General features: G+C 46.1%; 1 protein-coding gene across 1 annotated transcript in view; it reads right to left on the bottom strand.

The window, feature by feature from the left end:
* USP9X (ubiquitin specific peptidase 9 X-linked) overlaps positions 1 to 23,029 on the bottom strand; it is a 437,788-nt gene that overhangs the window by 279,241 nt on the left and 135,518 nt on the right. Inside the window, 1 exon segment of the mRNA XM_077480883.1 lies at positions 7,917 to 8,069. Coding sequence (XP_077337009.1) covers positions 7,917 to 8,069 — 153 coding nt within the window.

The following is a 23,029-nucleotide window of genomic DNA, read 5'->3' as shown; positions in this document are numbered from 1 at the left end:
CCAGTAAATAGATACCAAACATGTAACGCTTCAAAATAGTACACGCTCATGGAATGGCGCCAAACTTTGGTACTTTAAAAAATCCTCATAGGCGACACTTAAATTTTTTTTTACTGGTTACATGTTTTGAGTGACAGAGGACATCTAGGGCTAGAATTATTGCTCTCACTATAATGTTCGCAGCAATAACTCACATGTGTGGTTTGAACGGCGTTTTCAGAAGTGGGCGGGACTAGCAAGTGCGTTCGGTTCTGCGTGCAAGCACACAGGGACCCTTACATTTTTATTTTTTTTGTTTGACGCTTTAAAAAAAAAAAAAGTAATACTTTCATACATATTTCAAGGAATCCCCTGTAATAGAAATATGGCATGATCGGTCCTCTATAAAGTGAGATATGTAGTCAATAAGGCCCCACATCTCACCTCTAGGCTTGAAATAGAAAATAAAGAAAAGAAAGAAAACCGTCTTGGCTTCCCAGCCGAGGCAGCTCCATTTGTTTTGAATGCAGAGGCCGGGCGTGACGTCCTAACAGCGCTTCCAGCCTCCGAACGATCATAGACACTCCAGAGACCATCTCTATACTAAACATCCGAGGCTGGCAGATTGTGTCTGACTCACAAATGGAAGTGGTGGGTGGTCGGGGGGAACATGCCCTCTGGCCGCCCGCAAGAATGATCAAGCGGAGGAACAGCCGCTAGGATCATTTTTATGTGTAGGAAAGCGCTGGCTGAAAAAGACAATAATTGAATGATGCCTGTAGCTGCAGGTATTATTCAGATATAACTGCACAAAGTCAAGGACGTCATATGACGGCTGGCGGGAAGTGATTTAATGTACTATTTCAACTCATAAGTTGATTTTTCAATAAAAAAAACAAACTATGGGGGTGGGGGGCGGGGGGGTAGGGTGGAGATAACTGAACGGAACTAAAGGCATATCCATACACACATGGCCGACAGGGCACCTCTTCATGTTCTGGTATTGAATTATTGTTTTTGTTAGTATTTTTCTGTATTATCTTAATTCATAAATAAATTTGATACACCACTTTAGATCACATATAGTGCCTTGAAAACGTATTCATACCCCTTGAAATTTTCCCATTTAGTCATGTTACAATCAAAAAAACATGAATGAAGTTTACTGGAATTTTATGCAATAAACCAACACAAAGTGGCACATAATTGTGCAGTTGAACCAAGATAATTGATTTTCAACGTTTTTTACAAAGAAATATCTCAAAACTGTGGCATGCATTTGTATGCAGCCCCCAAGTCAATACTTTGTAGACCCACCCTTCACTGCAATTACAGCTGGAAGTCTTTTAGGTATGTCTCTACCAGCATTGCACATTTAGGGAGTGACATTATTGCCCATTCTTTTTTGCAAAATAGCTCAAGCTCTGTCTGATTGGATGGCGAGCATCTGAGCAGTTTTCAGGTCTTGCCACAGATTCTCAATTGGATTTAGGTCTGGACTTCGACTGGGCCCTTGTAACACATGAATATGCTTTGATCTAAACCACTCCATCGTAGCACTGGCTGTATGTTAAGGGTTCGTTTTCCTGCTGGAAAGGGAACCTCCATCCTAGTCTCAAGTCTTTTGCAGACTCCAACAGTTTTTTTTTTATTTTTATTTTATTTTTTTAAATAAAAGAGTGCCCTGTATTTGGCTCCATCCATCTTACCATCTACTCTGACCAGCTTCCCTGTCCCTGCTGAAGAAAAGCATCCCCACCACATGATGTTGCCACATTTCACAGTGGGGATGGTGTGTTCAGGGTGACGTGCAGTGTTCGTTTTCTGCCACACATAGCATTTTGCTTTTAGGCCAAAAAAGTTAAATTTTGGTGCCACCTGATCAGTGCATCTTCCACATTTGCATAAAGACCAAACTTGTGGAGTGGACAACTAATAGTTATCCTACGGACAGATTCTCCCACCTGAGCTGTGGATCTCTGCAGCTTCTCCAGAGTTACCATGGGCCTGTTGGTTGCTTCTCTGATTAATGCTCTCCTTGCCCGGCCTGTCAGTTTAGGTGGGCGGCTAGGTCTTGGTAGATTTGCAGTTGTGCCATATGCTTTGCATTTTCAGATGGATTGAACCGTGCTCTGATTTTATTTAGGGGCATCAGAGTAAAGGGGGCTGAAAACAAATGGACGCCACACTTTTCACATATTTGAACAAAAATTGGGAAACGATTTATCATTTTTCTTTCACTTCACAATTATGTGCCACCTTGTGTTGGTCTATCATATAAAATACATTTACGTTATTGGTTGTAACATGACAAAATGTGTAAAATTTCAAGGCACTCCAGTAAGATTCGTAACTCAATGTGTATTTGTCTACCGGATGTCTATACGAATATCTTTCTAAAATGTGAAATCTGTGATTTACTTTTTTAACTTGAATACCATTTGTTAAATGTATGATTTCAACAAAAAAAAAAAAAACAAACAAAAAAAAAAACAACATTTTTGTACTCACCGTAAAATCCTTTTCTCCAAGTTCATTGATGGAAACAGCTCCTTTAAATCTTGACCGTAGGGTTATCATGCCACCTTCAGGAGAGGACTAGGCAGAACATGTATAAACAGCAAGACTGCATAGTTCCACCCAGGAGCCTGCTTCCTGTAGCTCAGTACGTAAACAAGCAAGCAGTATAACGTAAAATAGGAGGGGTGAGTGCTGTGTCCGTCAATTGACTCAGAAAAGGATTTTATGGTGAGAACAAAAATCCTATTTTCTCTTTTGTTCATTGACGAACACAGCTCCTTTAAATCTTGACACAACCAGAGGAATGCCTCAATGGAGTTGTCTGAAACAGCCGTTCCAGAACTTGCGGCCAACGTAAGCATCAAAAATGTGTTTACAAAAACATTGTAACTTAAGAAAGCGTAAATTGCAACTTTACACAGCCGCCTGCAAAACTTTGCAGTCAAAGCAAGCATCCGAAGATGCACTCACATCAACTTTGTAGAATTTTGTGAAAGTGTGAATGGACGACCAAGTCGCCGTCTTACACACCTAGGAGAGAGACGTCGGAAATTATGTTGGAAAGCCAAGGAGGTCCCAATTGCTCTGGTGGAATGGGCCATGACAGGAAAGGGGGGCACCTGTCATTCCAAAGCATAGGCCTTGACCACAATCTGTCTGAATCACCGCTAAATGGTGGACCACATCCAGGGAATGTAGGGAACCTTCTTTTGGATGTGTCGGCTTAGGACAAAGGGATGGTAATACAATGTCCTCATTGAGAAGGAATGCCAAAACCACCTTTGGAAGGAAAGAGGGTTGTGGACGTAGCACCGCCTTATCCTGGTGGATAACCAGATAAGGCAACTTGCAGGACAAGACCGCCAACTCAAACCCTCCTGGCAGATGTAATGGCCACTAGAAAGACAACTTTCTGGGAAAGCGTCAACAAGGGAATCTCCCTGATGTTCTCAAACGGCGGTTTCTGAAGCGCCAATAGCATCAGGTTCAGATACCCTAACCAATGAGACGCCAAGGGGCATTGGACCGAATCAGCGTGCGGGCGCCACCTCATCTCCTCACACATGGAGATGTAGGCCTTCCATGTACGATGATAAATCTTCCGAGACGACGATTTCCATGCCCTCAGCATAGTGGAAATTATAGAGTCCGACAGACCTCATCCTTTAGCACCTGGTTTTCAAAAGCCATGCTATTAAAACCAGCGACGGTAAAGCAAGATGAAGTATCGGACCCTGCAATAGAAGGTCTTCTTGCATCGGCAACCGCCAAGGATCATCCACCACCAGGCACGTCGTGGCCAATCTGGGGCAATCAGTATTACTGGAATCCCCTTGGCCTCCACTCTGCGTAGCAGACGTGAACACAGTTTGAGTGGGGGAAAGTCATAAATCAGCCGATACTGCCCCCATCGGGCTAACATGTCTGACGCATCCGCCCAGGGGTCTCTTGTCCTAGACACAAACCTATGCATCTTTCGATGGAGACGAGAGGCCAAGAGATCCACGTCTGGTGTACCCCACTGCAGGCAAAGAAACCTGAATACCTCCGGATGCAATGCTTATTTTCCTGGGTCCAGCATCTGGCGACTTTAGTGCGCCTGCCAGTTTTCTACGCCCTGGATGTATACGGCCGACAGGGCTGGTACATGTCACTCTGCCCACTGGAGGATGCGAGCAATCTCCCCATCTGCAGCTGAGCTCCTTGTTCCTCCTTGATGGTTGACATATGTCACCGCCATGTGATCAACATCCAATGGAGAGGAAGAACGATCTCCCGGACTGAAGGGTCGGAGACCTCAGCCACCAGAGAAGGTAATCCCTGACTAACTGGCTCACCTGAATTTGACAATCCAGGGATAACGGAGATTTGTCCCATTTGGACAGGATCTTCTTCTGCAAGACTCGGGTGTGGGCGTACGGTACTGCCTCGAAGGAGGCTACCATTAGGCTCAGAACTCGCAAGCAGAAGCACAGCGACGACCACCTGCAGTTCATCAACATCTTCACCGTGGCTCGGAGAGTCTGCAGTTTGTCTAAAAAAAAAAAAAAAAAAAAAAAAAAAACCTCTTGCCTTCCACGGAGTCCAGCAGTAAGCCCAGGTACTCCAGGCGTTGAGACGGCACCAACACGACTTCTTTAGGTTCAGCACCCAACCAAACTAATGTAGAGTTTGCATGGTGATCGAAAAATCCTCCCTTAATTCTGAGGCGGAAGCTGCTCTCAGAAGGTCATCTAGGTAACCCACGATTGCAATCCCACGTTTCCTTAACAGCGCCAGAATTGGAGCCAACGCTTTGGTAAAGACTCAAGGTGATGACACCAGGCCAAAAGCGAGACCTACGAATTGGTAGTGCTCTTCCCCAACTGAAAATCGCAGAAACCTCTGATGCCTGAGGCATATGGGTATATGCAAGTAAGCGTCCCGGATATCCAGAGATGCCAGGAAGTTCCCCTGATGGAGTGCAGCAAGTAGGGAGCGAACGGATTCCATCCTGAACCTTCACTTTTACAAAGCAGTTGAGGGCTTTTTAATCTTGAAGCTGCAAACTCCCAAAGGCAACCCCTCACTCGTGTCGGGTGGGGGCAAACTTTCATGCGTTAGCATTTTTGCTCACAAATTTGTTTGACTTGCGAAACCAGGGACGCTTTTGTCCAAAAGCAGAAGCCTTGTCGACCCAGGCGGCGAAAAAGCAGTTTGAGCGGAGAAGGAGGGCACTTGCCTACGGCGTGGCTCTTTACCCCACCCTGGATTGTGGAAGTAACATGCTCTTCCCACCTGTAACATTCTTAAAAATGTCATACAGCGAAGATTCAAATAGCCTCTCACCAAGGAAGGTCAAATCTGCCAGAGCTTTAGATGCTTGGACCGCAGACCAGCGTTTCAGCTAAATCAGGAGCCGTAGCAACACTGCTGACACTGATGCTCTAAAGAGCAGGGGGACTGTATCCAGGGCCACATCACAGACATACGTAAGGCTGTGCATCAACTGATCTGCTAGTTCTATGCAGACTGGGGGGAGACTGTTGCTTCTCCAATTCACAGTGCAATAACTTTGCCCTCTCAGTAAGCATGTGCGACACCAAGGCCGTGGCCAGTACAGGTCGTAGTGCTGACCCCACTACCGTAAACATGGACCAGACCACTGCCTCGGCTCTCAAATCGGTAGGGTCCTTAAATGCAGGAGTCTCTTCTACCGGAATCGTGGTTACTTTATTCAACCTGGATACCGGGGGTGGTTAACAACCGGAGGAGCTGTCCATTTTTTAAGGGGGCTCTCCTCTAAGGGGTAACGCACTGCCATACTTCTTGGGACTTAAAAGGCCTGTTGCAGGCTTCCCCATTCCTTGTAGATGAACTTCTCAAAATAAGTCAAATACGGAAACACCTTAGGTGTATGGGTCGGTTTACGGTACCCAAAAGGGACCGACACCTCAGCAGAAGATCCTGCTGCATCCTATATCTTCAGGGTATCCCGCACAGCGGTGATAAGTGCTCCTACGAGCGCCTTTTCCTGCACTGACCCAGACACGGAATCATCCTCACTGTCTGAATGGTCCTGGCCTGAATACTCTGGCCCAGCGGTGACTGGCAGCCCCTGTTCTAACATGTCAGGGTCTCAATCATTGCTTCCCCCAGTGGAGGGGGGGCAGGGGAAGCTTTTTACCCCCTTGCGCCCATACACCACCTCCACCCTGGCAATAAATGTTTCCAGGACCGCCGACAAAGCGTCCATAGGCACTGCATTGTTTGTAGGTGAGCGGGTTGCAATTAAAGGGATATCTGGGGAAGAAGCACCAGCTTGTAATGACATGCTGACCCACCTTGCCTGCCACAATTGGGGACTTAGGGCAAGGTACACAATCCCACCCTCCTAGCTGCTCACAGACTGAGGGGCCCAACCGCAGGACTCCACCCTGACCGAGTGCTGCACCATGCTGCCACTGATCGTGTTCTGTGTCCAGTCACAGGTGCCCAAAGTGAAAAACCGTGCTGTTCTGAGGTAAAACGAGCCAGCACTGGAGGTAAAACCGCGCTGAGGCTATAGACTTCTGGAAAATGGCTGACAGCCATGCTCTGCATAGAAACTACATGGCGGCATCCACTGGAAAAAGGCGCCAGCACATTCTGAGGAAAGTTTTACACAGGCACCTCACACACACAGAAACGGGGCAGAAAGAAAACAAATGGACCCAAACCGCCATCACAGCCCCTGCCAAGGTACAGAGTCCACCCCCCCGGCCCAGGTACATACACCGCACCTCATGCCCAGTCATGCAGTGGCCCCCGCAGGGGGAGTTAGGAAAAAAGGGATAGGGAGATCAGAAAGGGAGAGTGAGAGACCCCCATAAATCGACATCCCAGGGAATGCCCAGCTGCTCTATCCTGCCAAGGCAGGGAGAGCTGTATTTACCCATCCGGTCGGAAAAGATGGACACATGCTAACACAGACCCATCACCCAAGCAGTACGGGGTGGCTGCTGGCCACAGCACACAGACAGCAGTAGCCCAGTCATATGTGTGCCCCAGAGCATATAGCTCACCAGCCACCCCTGGAGCAGAAGGGGAATGTGGTGGCCACCCCTGCGCATAGCTAGGCCCTGCTCACGCTGGATGGCCAGGCTGGGGAGACTACAAAGATCTATATTATCCAGCCTGTCACCCAGCCGGCTGTTGATAGAAGATCACTGGATCAAAATCTTCCCTACAGTCAAGCACAGGAGGTGGAAACATGTTTTGGGACCGTTTCTCTGCTAAAGATACAGGCCAACTTTGCTGCATTGAGAGGCCAAACGGACAGGCCATGTATTGTAAATTATTTGATGAGAACCTTCTTACCTCAGGTATAACACTGAAGATGGGTCTTCAAGCACAACAATGACCCTAAACATACCCCCAAGGCAACAAAGGAGTGGCTCAAGTAGTACATTAAGCTCATGGAATGGCCCCTAGCCAGTCACCAGACCTCAAATCTTACAGAAATGTTTTTCAAGGGAGCTGAAACTTCAAGTTAGCAAGCGTCAAGATCTGTAAAGAACGGACCAAAATCCCTCCAGAGATGTGTGCAAACTTAGTAACCAACTACAAGAAATGTCTTACCTCTGTGCTTGCCAAGGGCGTCTCCACCAAGTACTAAGTCATGTTTTGCTTTGGGTTCAAATACTTATTTTACTCATTGAACTGCAAATCAATTTATCACATTTGCATCGTGTGTTTCTGGATTTTTGGTTGATAGCCTATCCTCATCTAAATAGACCTATGATAGCAATTAAAGACCCTTCATTTCCTTATAAGTGAGCAAACTTAAAAAATCTGCAGGGAATCAAATATTTTTTCACACTGTAAACTTATGAGATCTCAGATAACAAAGTAATCTTTTCAATAAACATTCAAAGCTAAAGAAATAGGTGCATTACCTGTGCTGCCCAAATGTTGTCCAGATCTTGCAGAGTAAGTGCTTTTTCCTTGATGACAAACCTAAGAATTTTTTCTAATTTCTCCACATATTGAGGTTGATGAAGACTATCCCGTAAAACAATTGATAGAATGTTGTTCTGTTGGATCCATTCCTAAAGCATAATTTAAAAGCATTAAGAATTAAAATAGGCACATTGTGCAAGGATAAATATTGAAGTAGTATTCGGGGGGAATAAAAGTACATGCTTAACCACTTAAGTACCAAGCCTTTTTTGAGATTTGGTGTTTACAAGTTAAAAACTTTTTTTTTTTTTTTTTTGCTAGAAAACTACTTAGAAAAAATATATAAAATGTTTGAGGGTTCTAACACGATAGAGAATAAAATTGCAATACTTTGTCACACCGTATTTGCGCAGCGGTCTTACAAGTGCACTTTTTTTGGAATAAAATAGGATTTTGGACTCGGTATAAAATCCTTTTCTCTGAAGTTGGACACAGCACTTTTAATCTTGACCTTAAGGTTATATCACTACCTTCAGGAGAGGACTAGGCAGAATATGTAAAAACAGGTCCTACTGGCTATAAACCCCTCACTCTGCTTCTAGCAGCTCAGTTCGTCAAAAAGCAGTACAAACATAGGATAGGAGGGGTGGGTGCTGTGTCTGTCAATGAACTTCAGAGAAAAGGATTTTATGGCGAGTACAAAAATCCTATTTTCTCTTTCGTTCATTGACGGACACAGCATCTTTAATCTTGACCTCAAGGATGCCCCCAAGCAGTGTCAAAAAACAAGGGGTGGGAACAAGAAAATAGACTCAGCCCATAACAACCAGAACTCAACGGAGGAGTTGCAACCTTAAACAGCCGCCTGCAAAACCTTGCGGCCGAAGCAAGCATCTGAAGATGTGCTCACATCAACCTTGTACAATTTTATGAAAGTGTGAACGGACGACTAGGTCGCCGCCTTACACACCTGGAAAACAGATGCTTAATGCTGGAAAGCCCAGGAGGCACCGATTTCCCTGGTAGAATGTGCCATGACAGGAAAGGGGAGCGTCCGCCCCCTTAAGGCATAAGCCTGAAACACGATCTGTTTGATCCGAGAAATGGTGGCCGACGAGACCGCCAGGACCTTCTTCGGATCAGCCTCAGATACAAACAGTGGGTCTGACCTCCGGAAAGGAGCCGTAGCAGACAGATACAAGTATACAGAAAACGAACAAAACTCTGGACAGCCGCACTCCGGATTAAGTAAAAAATGAAAATGCCTTTATATCTTCAAGTGAAAAAACTCCATATCACACGAAACATCACAGCAAAGGGAAAAATAGAACAAAATTTCTGACACGTTTCACGCTAAAACCAGCGCTTACTCATAGCTATTTACTTAATCCGGAGTGCGGCTGTCCAGAGTTTTGTTCGTTTCCTGTATACTTGGCTTGTGCTATCAGCCTGCACCTGGAACCCCCACCTATCTGGAGAGTTGGTAGCCTGCCGGTGGATTGACCTGGAGCAGTGAATTTTTGTTTTCTTAGCAGACAGATACACTCGCAGAGCCCGGAACACATCCAAGGAATGCAAAGCATCTTTTTGGGATGTGACGGCTGAGGACATAGGGACGGAAGCACACACATGTACATACATGAAAGGCCGAAAAAAAACCTTTGGAAGAAATGAAGGCTGCGGACCCAGCACCACCTTATCCTTGTGGAGGATCCAGTAGGGAGACTTGCATGACAAGGCCGCCAACTCAGAAACCCTCCTGGCAGATGTGATAGCCACTAGGATGACTACTTTCTAATGCAAGCCATACACGGTCGAATTTCGAACGAATTTTCTTTTCAAAATCAGAAAATTCGTTTTTTTTGTGATCCGATGATGCCACCATTGATTTTCGAAATTCGGCCGACCAAGCCTTCAATTTCACCTCATGTTGCTACAGAAAAGAATTTTCTTGGCTGGGAATCTTCTTTTCTCTCCGTAAATTTTCTTTTATCTCCGTAAATTTTCTTTTATCTCCGTACATTTTCTTTTCTTATTACATTTCTCGCACGATTCTCCCATCATTGATTAGAAAATCGTTTGTTTTTCAAAAAATTTCCAACATGTCCGATTCCTCAAATTTTATTTCCACACGAAAATCGGCTGTTGCTACAGCCCACTAATGGTGCGAAATTCATACGAAAATTCTTAGATAAGATTTTCGAAAGAAAATTCTTTCGAAATTCGAACCGTGTATGGCCGGCATAAGAGTGTCAATAAGGGGATCTTCCTAAGGTTTTCAAACAGCGGTTTCTGAAGCACCGAGAGGACCAGATTCAAAATCCCATGGAGGCAGCGGTGGTCGAAATGGAGGGGCCACATGTCGAAACCCCCTGAACAAACGTACTCACCAATGAATCAGTCACCAAAGGTCGCTGTAAAAAAAAAAAAAAAAAAAAAAAAAAAAAAAAAAAACAGCCAAAGCCGATAACTGCACCTTAATGGTGCTTAATGCGAGTTTCTGATCCACTCCTTGCTGCAAAAAACAGCGGGATCTTGGAAACTGAGTATGTGCGTGGACGCCACCCCATCTCCTCACACATGGAGATGTAGGCCTTCCACGATTAAAAATCTTCAAAGACTTCTGTGCCCTCAGCATAGTAGAGATCCCCAAATCAGACAGACCTTGGTCCCTTAGCACCTGGCTTTCAAACAGCCATGCTGTTAAAACCAGCGACGTTAAAGCAGGATGAAGTATTTTACCTTGCGACAGAAGGTACTCTCACATTGGCAAGGAACATCTTTCACCATTCATACTATGTCAAGGCCAATCTGGGACAATCAGAATCAATGGAATCCCCTCGGCCTCCACTCTGCGTAGCAGACATGGAAGTAGTTTGAGTGGGGGGATGGCATAAACCAGCCGATAATGCCCCCATGGAGCAACCAACGCATCTGCCGCATCCGCCCAGGTATCATTTGACCTGGCCACAAACCTTTGTACCTTCCGACTGATTTGAGAAGCCAAGAGATCCGCATCTGGTGTGCTCCACCTTAGGTAAAGGAGCCGAAATACATACAGATGCACGACCATTCCCCCTGGTTCAGCAGCTGATGACTTGCGTAGTCTTCTACGGCCGACAGAGCCGGTACGAGCTGCTCTGCCCAACACAGGATGTTGAACGACCTCCAGTGCTGCAGCCGAGCTCCTTGCCCCTCCTTGATGGTTGACATATGCCACCGCAGTGGCGTTGTCCAGCTGGATCCTGACTGGGCGCCCCTGCAGCTTCTGTAACCACGTGGAGTGGCACCACCTGATCGCCCCAAAGCTTCAGCACATTCATCGGCAGGCGGGATTCTTCTTGTGCCCAGCAACCCTGGACCAACTGTACACATCAAGCTCCCCCCCCCCCCAGCCGGACAGGCTAGCGTCCGTTGTGATCTCGTCCAATGAAGAGGACGGAACGACTTCCCGGACCAAAGGGCCAGAGTCCGCAGCCACCAGAGAAGAGACTCCCTGACTAGCTGGCTCACCCAAATTTGACAATCCAGGGATGAGGGAGATTTTTCCCATTTGGACAGGATCTCTTTCTGCAAGACTCGAGTGTGGAATTGAGCATAGGGCAACGCCTCGAAAATGGCTACCATGAGATCCAGCACTCATGCAAAAACTCAGCGACCACCTGCAGGACACCAACAACTTCACCGCAGCCTCAAGAGCTACATAGTTACTTAGTAAGGTTGGCTAAAGATCAGTCCATCCAGTTCAACCTGAGTGAGGCGTCTACAATTGTCCCTATCCCTTGCACACGCACATCGGTCCCTACCCTCAAGGAGCTCACAATCCAAAGTCCCCATTCATATACTAGGGCCAATTTTGGACAGAACCAATTAACCTACCTGCATGTCTTTGGAGTGTGGGAGGAAACCAGAGTACTCGGAGGAAACCCACGCAGGCACAGGGAGAACATGCAAACTCCAGGCAGGTAGTGTTGCGGTTGGGATACGAACCAGCGACCCTTTTTACTGCTAGGTGAGAGTGCTAACCACTACACCAAGTAGGGAGGTCTACCAAGCTGCAAACTCCCAAAGGAAACCCCCCTTTAAGAGCCGGGCGGGGGCAAACTTGCATGCGGCAACAGATTTGCTCACAGGTTTGTTTGGCTTGCGAAACAATAGCGCTTTTGTCCCTCAGCGGGTACCTTGTCGGACTGGGAGCACTTACCTGCCAACCCGGATGGATGAAAAATCTGCTTCTGAGCGGAAAAGGAGGGCCCTTGCCTACGGCGTGGCTTCTTAACCTTCCTGGACTGTGGGTGCAATGTACTCTTTCCCCCAGTAACATTCTTTATGTCATCCAGCGAGGCTCCAAATAGCCTCTCCCCTTGGAAGGGCAAATCCGCCAGTGCCTTCTTAGATGCCTGGTCTGCAGACCAGAATTTTTGTCAAATCAGGCGACGTAGCACCACAGCTGATACTGAGGGTCTAGAAAGCAAAGACCACATCACAAACATACTTCAGGCCCTGCACCAACTGGTCTGCCAGTTCCACGCAGACCGGGGAAACCCGTTGCTTCTCCAACTCACGGTGCAACAATTTAGCCTATTCAGTAAGCATCTGACACCAGGGCCGTGGCTAACCGTGGCGGCAATGCTGACCCCACCACCATAAACATAGACTGGGCAACCGCCTCGACCCTTCTGTCGGCAGGGTCCTTGAGAGCAGGGGTCTTTTCCACCGGAATCGTGGTTACCTTATTTAACCTGGATACTGGGGGGTCAACTACCGGAGATATCAATTTTTTCAGGAAACTCTCCTCAAAAGGGTAACGCACTGCCACTCGTCTCGGGACCAAAAACACCCGCTGCAGGCTTCCCCACTCCTTGTAAATAAACTTATCAAAATAAGTTAGGTAGAGAAATAACTTAGCCGTGCGGGCCGGCTTGTGGGATCCAAAAGGGAACGACACCTCACAATACAATCCCCCTGTGAAAGCGGGCAGGGGATCTTCTCCCCACATTCAATGTGATACTTTAACAGCATGGTTCCACTCACATAATTCAGTGAATGAATGTATACAAGTACCATCCGCCATTGCAGCCGACAGCTTGCAACTGAACTGCAAGGGAACTGAAAAGTACTCAGTCCATCGAATCTTCCGGTCATTCAGTGCCTGCCCTTACAAGCATCTGTATGATCCAGACATTGCACCAGTGATCTGCTGATCATGGGAGCAAAGCCTTAGACTACAGCAAAAAAAAAAAAAAAGCACTTTTTTTTACATGCAAAAAGATGTGCATTTTTGGAAAGAGGTCAATTCATCCTTTAAAGTATAACCAAAAGCAACACTTTTTTTTGTTTTGGACAGAGTGGAAATGGACGAGAACACCTGTCTATTAGAGAGATTCACCCTCCCTATTTGTCCCGTTTACCATTATCATTGAGAGTAAAAAGAAAATCCTAAATTTTGGGTTGTGCCCAGAAAAGTAAATAGAGGGGAAATCTTCCAATGTAAACACTAGTTCTGGTGACCTGGGGGTCCCCAAGGAATTCACTTAATTATCCTCTCATTTCCTGTTTCGCTATGGGACAGAAAGTGAAAGGAAAGCTTCACAATAGAACACAGATTGTGAAAAAAATATATATATATCTGAAAAGGTGTTATAAATCTCCTTTGCTCTATCAAAAAAATAAAATCTAACATACAGAGATTGCTATGGATAAGTGTTTTCTTGCTTTGGTATATGTACTTATATGTCCGACACCCCTACTGAGACAATATGGAGGTCCCCACCAATATATCTATGTCAGGGGTAGGCAACCTCAGCCCTCCAGCTGTGGTGAAACTACAATTCCCATCATGCCTCTGCCTCTAGGAGTCATGCCTGTGATTGTCAGGATCTTGCAATGTCTCATGGGACTTGTAGTTTCAAAACAGGAGGGCCGAGTTTGCCTACCCCTGGTCTGTGTGATGCAAGACTTACTATAAGTGTAGACTCTATACTGATTGCAGAGGCAGTCCTGTTTTGTTGCAATGTTCTGGCTAGAAAACTGGAAATAATATGCATGCCTGAAGATACTATGACATATTAGGACCTTATCCTCACTGTGGAATTATTATTTCAGATGGGCATATTGTAAGTTACTCCCATTACATATTGTTCCTTCTATCCATCAATACATGGCGTTAAGTTAATAGAACAACACACGAGGATTTAGATGCAATTCCCCAGTGACTATTAGCTATGGTTTTGCTGCCTACATTTGGGTTCCAGTTCATGTAGTGGATCCCACTGGATTGGACTTTTTTTTCCCATGAGGCCACATATTTGTGTATCTCCCTTTGTGCTGCAATCACACAGGACTCTGCAATCACACAGGACTCTACAAGCACATACACCGGGTTCTAACCGAGAGCCCTGGGCCCAGTTCGAACGTCCGATTCCAGGTCACCTGATCGTAGGATAGCCTCCGATTGGCTATCACAGTAATCAGTTACTGAAGCCGCACCCATGTTTTCTGCCTCTGTGAATGGACGGGACAGATACATTGCATCTTTCTCTGTCTTTGCAGAGATAAAGAAAAATTAAAAAAAATAAATATAGGTTTGATCTAGGTCAGCCCAGGGTTAGTGTTTGGGTTAAGGTTAGGGTCAAAAGTCAGTATTTTTTGACAAGTTTTTTTTTTTTTTTTTTTAACCACTTGCCGACCAGCCACCGCAGTCATATGGCGGCAGATTGGCTCGGTCGCACAAATCGCCGTAGGTGTATGTTGGGCTCGTACATTGTGATCTGTGGGTGCTCACCGATTGGCCAGAGGTGGAGCCAATCAGTGGGTCACTGCAGTGACAGAACGGGGATCTGACAAAGTAAACAAAGCAGATCTCTGTTCTGTCAGAGGATGACACACAGATACTGTCTGTCTTTCTGCTATGCAGGAAGTCAGATCTGTGTGTTGTCTCGGGAACCCCATTCCCCGTACTGTTCTTAAAAATACTGAGGGAACACGTTTAACCCTTTGATCATCCCCGATGTAAATCCCTTCCCTGCCAGTGTCATTAGTACAATGTCAGTGCATATTTTTAGCACGGATCACTGTAATAATGTCACAGGTCTCTTCCTCCCTCCCCCCCCCAAGTGTCAAATATGTCAGGTGTCCAATCTGTCTGCTGCAATACCGCAAAAAAAAAAAAAAAAAAAAAAAAAAAGACAAATCTATCCCCCATTGTGTAGACGCTATAACTTAACTTTTGCACAAACCAACCAATATACCGTCATGGACGAAATTGTTGGCACCCCAGAAAATCCAGTATTTCTCATAGAAAAGTATTGCAGTAACATGTTTTGATATACACGTTTATTCCCTTTGTGTGTATTGGAAGGAAACAAAAAGGGGGGGGGGGGGGGAGGGGGGCAAATTGGACATATGTGACACAACATTCCAAAAATGGGTTGGTCAAAATTCTTGGCACCCTTTCAAAATTGTGGATAAATAAGATGCATGTGATGCTCCTTTAAACTCACCTGGGGCAAGTAACTGGTGTGGGCAATATAAAATTCACACCTGAAAGAAGATAAAAAGGAGAGAAGTTCACTTAGTCTCTGCATTGTGTGTGCCACACTAAGCATGGACACCAGAAAGAGGAGAAGAAAACTGCGAGGACTTGAGAATCAAAATTCTGGAAAAATATCAACAATCTCAAGGTTACAATTCCATCTCCAGAGATCTAGATTTGCATTTGTCAACGGTGCGCAACTTTATCAAGAAGTTTGCAACTCATTGCACTATAGCTAATCTCTCTGGGCTTGAACGGAAGAGAAAAATTGATGAAAGGTTGCAACGCAGGATAGTCTGGATGGTGGATAAGCAGCCCCAAACTAGTTGCAAAGAAATTCAAGCTGCCCTGCAGGCTCAGGGATTTTTAGCACAAACTATCCGTCGACATTTAAATGAAACGCTATGGCAGGAGACCCAGGAGGACCCCACTGGAGACAGACAGAAAAAAACAAGACTAGTTTGCCAAAATGTACTCGAGCAAGCCAAAATCATTCTGGGGAAACGTCTTGTGGACAGAGGAGACCAAGATAGAGCTTTTTGATAAAGCACATTACCTACAGTGAAATATGGTGGAGGTTCAATGATGTTTTGAGGTTGTTTTGCTGCACTCTGGCACTGGGTGCCTTGAATGTGTGCAAGGCATCATGAAATCTGAGGATTACCAAAGGAATTTGGGTCACACTGTAGAGACCAGTGTCAGAAAGCTGGGTTTGTGGCCGAAATCTTGGGTCTTCCAGCAAGACAATGAACCCAAATATATGTCAAAAAGCACCCATATATGGATGGCAACAAAGCGCTGGAGAGTTCTAAAGTGGCCAGCAATGAGTCCAAATCTAAATCGCACTGAACACATGTGGAGAGATCTTAAAATTGCGCTTGGGAAAAGGCGCCCTTCCAGTAAGACCTGGAGCAGTTTGCAAAAGGAAGAGTGGTCCAAAATTCCATGAGAGGTGTAAGTAGCTTATTGATGGTTATAGGAAGCGACTGATTTCAGTTATTTTTTTCCAAAGGGTGTGCAACCAAATATTAAGTTAAGGGTGGCCAAGAATTTTGACAAGACCATTTTTGGAGTTGTGTGACATTATGACCAATTTGCTTTTCTTCCTCCTTTGTTCTGATTGGTTACATGTCTGCGCAATTGTCAGTTAAAGCAATGCCATGCTGCATCACAAAAAATGGTCTGGTCAGGCAGTGGGTTACTCTTCCGAGACTGAAGTGGTTAATATCAGTGTCAGTGTGTTATAGGTAGGATTTAAAACAAAACAAAAAAAAACAAACAAACACGGGTACTAAGAAAATACACGTGGTATCGCTGTGATTGCCAGGAGAATTTATTTTGGGTTGTTCTATGTTGGTAGGCTATGGTAGTAGCAACATATACACACACACATACACACACACTATTTTGGGCAAGTTTTCTTTATATAACCAAAATGAAAAGCCCAATTTGTCCTGAAAAGAACAAATTATAATCCACCTGGATTCACAAAATAGTTGTGGTGATATGTATGGTTTTAATAATTAATACGTGTCAAAGTTGAAAAATTGGGCTTAGGCATTAAGATTTTTTTTTTCTCTTCGGCGCAAGAGAGTTAAAATTCACATTCTGAAGACACAATGAACTGAAAGTAATCTTATTGGAGATATACATCCTCATTGGTTTGACCCTGTTATGGACATCGACTCAAATAGTGATGTATTGTCTTTTTCTATTATTTAACCACTACAGCCCCGGACCAATAAACACCTTAAGGACCAGAGGTCTTTTTCCAATTTCGCACTGCGCTGCTTTAACTGGTAATTGCGCGGTCATGCAATATTGCACCCAAACTAAATTTGCGTCCTTTTCTTCCCACAAATAGAGCTTTCTTTTGATGGTATTTGATTGCCTCTGCGATTTTTATTTTTTGCGATATAAATGGAAAAAGAGCGAAAATTTAGAAAAAAAAAAAAAGATATTTTCTTCTTTTTGTTATAAGAAAAATCGAATAAACTAAATTTTAGTCATACATTGAGGGCAAAATTTATTCAGCCACATGTCTTTAGTAAAAAAAATGTCAATAAGCGTATATTTTTTGGTTTGCGCAAAAGTTATAGCGTCTACAAACTAGAGTACATTTTCTGGAATTTACACAGCTTTTAATTTATGACTGCCTATCCCATTTCTTGAGGTGCCCCCCCCCCCAAATGACCCCATTTTGGAAAGTAGACACCCCAAGGAAATTGCTGATGGGTATGTTGAGCCCATTGAATATTTTTTTTTTTTTGTCCTAAGGGATTGAATGATGACAAAAAAAAAAAAAAAAATTTACAAGAAGTTGTCACTAAATGATATATTGCTCACACATGCCATGGTTATATGTGGAATTGCACCCCAAAATATATTCCGCTACTTCTCCCGAGTATGGGGATACCACATGTGTGGGACTTTTTGGGAGTCTAGTTGCGCACGGCACCCCGAAAACCAATCACCACCTTCAGGATTTCTAAGGGTGCAAATTTTTGATTTCACTCCTCACTACCTATCAGGCCGCGTACACACGGGCGGACTGTTGGCTCAACTTTGTCCGCTGAACAGTGTTTCAGCGGACAGTCCGCTCGTGTGTGGGGCTTCAGCGGACAGTTTCAGCGGACAGTTTGACGAACAAAGTTTTTCGGAAATTCCGAAAAACTGTCCGCTGAAACTTGGTTTGAGCGAACAGTCCGCCCGTGTGTAGGCTACTTTCGAAATGAGCAAACTGTTCCCGCTCGGAGGGAAGTCTGCTCATTTCGAGCGCGTGTGCAGGTAGGCGGGGCCCGCGACGGAGACGGCGTGGGGGTCCCCCCAAAGTCCACAACAGACCCTTGTCCGAGCACGCTACCCGGCCGGCCAGGAAAGGGGGGCGAGCGAGCGCGCCCCCCCTCCTGAGCCGTACCAGGCCGCGTGCCCTCAACATGGGGGGTGCCTTGGGGAAGGGGGGGCCGCGCGCCCCCCCCCACCCCAAAGCACCTTGTCCCCATGTTGATGAGGACAAGGGCCTCTTCCCGACAACCCTGGCCGTTGGTTGTCGGGGTCTGCGGGCGGGGGGCTTATCGGAATCCGGGAGCCCCCTTTAATAAGGGGGCCCCCGGATACCGGCCCCCCACCCTATGTGAATGAGTATGGGGTACAATGTACCCCTACCCATTCACCTGTAAAATAAAAGTACCCAAAAAAAAAACAACACACGAGATAAAATATTTTATTGCACAGCTCCGGGGGTCTTCCGTCTTCGGGGGTCTTCTCGCCGGACTCCTCCGCTATCTTCTTGTAGCTCTTTTGCTAGCGGAGGAGTCCGGCTTTCTTCTTCCCCGCCGCCGGCCTCTTCTCCCGACTTCGGGGGTCTTGTCCCCCTCTTCGGTTCTTCTGCCAGGCCACCGCGCCTTCTTATAGCTCTTTTGCAGGCGGTGGCCCGGTCTTCTGTCGCCGCTGTCTTGACAGACGCAAGTGAGGAAAAGCCGATCAACGTCTCTTCTTATTTACACTGTGATCAGCCATGATAGGACACGGCTGATCATGTGGTAAAGAGTCTCCGTCAGAGGCTCTTTATCGAGATCGTAGTTGCGGGGTGTCAGACACACCCCCCGGGGGTGCAAAGTGGATCAAAATCATGAGGACCTCATATGGCGCCCGGTCAGGATTTTGAAACCACTTTGCCGCTGTCATTTTGCTATAGGCCAGGCGGCAAAGTGGTTAAGAGACAATAAATCTCTGTGCATTAAAAAAGTGTCTAGTGCCCATCAATTCTTTTTGCACTGCACCCAACTTGCCTTTTAACCCACTCTACACAGAAGGAGGTCAGCTGTCCCTAACTCTTAAAGTCACCAATATGCCTCCAAGAGCCCAGGACTCTACTACAAGAGGAAAGAGCGCTACACAGAAACCCAGGTATTAGTACAAGTACCACAAGTAGGTGAGGAATCTTTGGAGTGTGGCACAGTGCACACACTCAAACACTAAAAACTTCCTAACAGGAGCATCAGCCACACTGTGATGTAATGGGTTCTTGATACACCAGCTAGTTGCATTGATCGAAAAACAATCATGATTTTTGACCATCTGGCCCCCGGAACAGTACGCCCTTGCTTCGCTGTTACAAGTCTCCTATCACTGGACAATAGGGGTGCAACGGATCCAAAAAACTCACGGACCGGATCGTTCCTCGGATCTGAGTCACGGATTGGATCAGTTTTCGGATCAGCCAATAATAATTGAATTTGCAAAAACCTGTTTAATGTGATTGTAGCCGTATTAGTGCAATTGTGACAGAGAAAATTGAGTACTGTCCGTGACAATTTTTCAGGACAAGCTTTCGGGGTATGTCCCCTTCTTCAAGGTCCAAGCAGTACTGATTTACAAATTTTAAAAAATTTGTAAATCAGTACTGCTTGGACCTTGAAGAAAATTTGTAAATCAGTACTGCTTGGACCTTGAAGAAGGGGACATACCCCGAAAGCTTGTCCTGAAAAATTGTATGTTAGTGCAAATAAAAAAAGTATCAAAAACCTGTTAAAATTCCACCACAAAATAGTCCCCACTGTAATATACATCTCCCCCACTGTAATATTGGCTGAGCATGGCTGGGTACGGCTGGCTACCGCCGAGTATGGCTGGATATTACAGGGTACGGCAGAGTATTGGCTGGGTACGGCAGAGTATTGGCTGGGTACGGCAGAGTATTGGCTGGGTATTGAGGGATGGCTGTGACTGCACTTGTCACAGAGCAGTTCTGTGGACACAACAGATGCAGCCCGCAGCGCTGCTGCCTTCCAATTTCTCCCCTCCACTGTACAGATCAGTACACAGAGGGGAGAGAGGAACTGGCGTCACTATGACGCCAGTTTGTTTACAAGTGATCGCTCCGTCATTTGACGAAGCGATCACATTGTAAATGGGTGCACCAAGATGGCCGCCGCTACGGAGCTAGGCCGAAGCCACGGCCTTTCCTAAGGCTGAGGCTGCCGGGGCACTCCGCGGATCGTGGCGTGTGCTGATCTGAACAGGGTGACCTGTTCGCATCACGGATCGGTGATGATCCATTGCACCCCTACTGGACAATGCAAGTGCATTCCCTTCCCCCATCACATCAGGCCTTGGTCCCCATCACATGAGGACTAGGCCCCATTACAGCCATGAGGCTGTTTACCGCGTGATCACAGATGGTTCCACCCCACCCCTCCACGGCAACCGCGGGCACACTCTACGCGTGTACGTTGGTGGCCGCCCCACCTCTCCATGGTGATCGCGGGCGCGCTCTGCGCGTGTACGTTGTTGGCCGCCCCACATCTCCACGACAATCGCGGGCGCGCTCTGCGCGGGCACGTTGGTGGCGGCGTGTTCCCGGGAACACTGCTCGCCACTGATGCTGGTAAACAGCCATTGGCCGTTTACCACGCAATTGACTGTGATCATTCCAAATGCAGCCACTGTGCCCAAATACAGACACTGTCGCACACACTGTCCCCAAACGCAGACATTGTGCCCCAAACGCAGCCACTGTGCCCAAATGCAGCCACTGTCCCCAAACGCACACACTGTCCCCAATATTGTGCCCATATTCTTCAGTTTTAAGGCCCCTTTCACACTGAGGTGGTTTTCAGGCGTTACAGCGCTAAAAATAGCGCCTGTGTAGCGCCTGAAAAAAACGGCCCCTGTCACTCCAGTGTGAAAGCCGGAGGGCTTTCACACTGAAGGGGTGCGCTGGCAGGACAGTGAAAAAAGTCCTGCTAGCCACAGCTTTGGAGCGGTGAAGGAGCGGTGTATTCACCGCTCCTACCCATTGAAATCAGTGGGACAGCGCGGCAATACCGCCGGCAAAGCGCCGCTGCAGCGGCGCTTTGCGGGTGGTTTTAACCCTTTTTTCAGCCGCTAGCAGGGGTTAAAACCACCCCGCTAGCGCCCGCAGACCGCCGCTAAAACGACGGTAAAGCGCCGCTAAAAATAGCGGTGCTTTACCGCCGACGCCCTCACAGCCCCAGTGTGAAAGCAGCCTAATAAATACACTGCTAATTGTTCAGCATTAATAAATACACTGCTAATTGTTCAGCTTTAATACACTGCTAATTGTTCAGCTTTAATAAATACACTGCTTATTGTTCAGATTTAATAAATACACTGCTTATTGTTCAGATTTAATAAATACACTGCTTATTGTTCAGATTTAATAAATACTATACATATTGGTGCTGCCGATGATATAATAAAGCCATCATTAGTGAGTGCATAATTTTTCTGGTCAGTAATCAAAAATCCCGCGCATGCGCGATTGCTGTTAATAGCAGCTGAAGCCATAAATTTTCTCGACCATAAACAACATCCAGCATGTTAGTGGGGTGGGCGGGGCTGCTGCTGACGTCCTGAGCATCTGTTCAGCTCCGCCCGCCCACCAGCATTTCGCTGTCTATAATTTTTAACCACCGCTGAACTTACGATCTTGCGCATGCGCCGTTCAGATCACGGACTTGGCGCATGCGCAGTAAAGGCCCGCTGTCAGCTGTTAGAGTGACGGAGCCTCACCGGAAGTGACGGAAGTGACGGGGTGAGGAATTTTTATGAGTCGCATGAAATTTTACCACACCGGTCAAAAAGACCGCCCCGAGGAGAATGACATCACTTCCTCCTTCCTGTGTAAACAATACACAGTGGGAGGAAGTTCGTCATTGGCCAGGAGCGATACAGAGGGGGTGGCCAGAAACCAACGGCCATCCCCTCATCACGGATCGCTTCTGCAGCGAACCGGACCGCCGTATCCAGCGGGAGGGGGGTCCGATCGGACCCCCCACCCGCTGGAAGGCAGGCACGTACATCTACGTGCTTGTGCCTGCCTGTGCCATTGTGATGACGTACAATGGCAATACGGCGGTCCTTAAGTGGTTAACCACTTGACCCCCGGAAGATTAACTCTCCTTTAAGACCAGGCCAGTTTTTGCAATACGTTACTGTGTTACTTTAACTGACAATTGCACGGTCATGCAACAATGTACCTAAATTAAAATTTATGTGATTTTTACAACTGGGTTTATTTTTTGAGCTATAAATAAAAAAATGTGAGAAAAAAAAAACGACAATTTTGAAAAAAATTATATACAAGATTTTTTGTTTTAGAAAAAACTAAAATTTCTCCATACATTTAGGCCAATATGTTTTGTGCTACATATTTTTGCTAAAAACTATCCCAAAGCTCCTTTCTAAGTCTTGAATGGCCCCACAAAGATATACTTGCACATCACTTCTTTGTGAAAGGTACCACCCGTTTATATGAGAGCTTGATCGACATGTCTCCCACTAACCCTTTCCCTTTCTTGAAGTACAGACAGCTACAACACTTTTTTTCATCCCAGCCCTCAACGTCAGTATGGACAAGACAACTTACACCATTTGAACCTCTATGCATGCGATCACCACCACAAAGACATATAAATCGCTTTGATATACATCCTACTCCTGGAAGACTCTAGGGTCACCCTGGATTCTGCGTGTGCAGCTTGGGAAAGATCTTAAAGTCTTCCTTTTCGATGACAAGTGGGAAATTATTCATTTATACATATATATACA

Source organism: Lithobates pipiens, unplaced genomic scaffold (genome assembly GCF_037356315.1).
Source record: "Lithobates pipiens isolate NorthernLeopardFrog02 unplaced genomic scaffold, aLitPip1_a1.2 Scaffold_16, whole genome shotgun sequence".
Classification (NCBI taxonomy): domain Eukaryota; kingdom Metazoa; phylum Chordata; class Amphibia; order Anura; family Ranidae; genus Lithobates; species Lithobates pipiens.
This window is presented reverse-complemented; position numbering and strand designations above follow the sequence as displayed.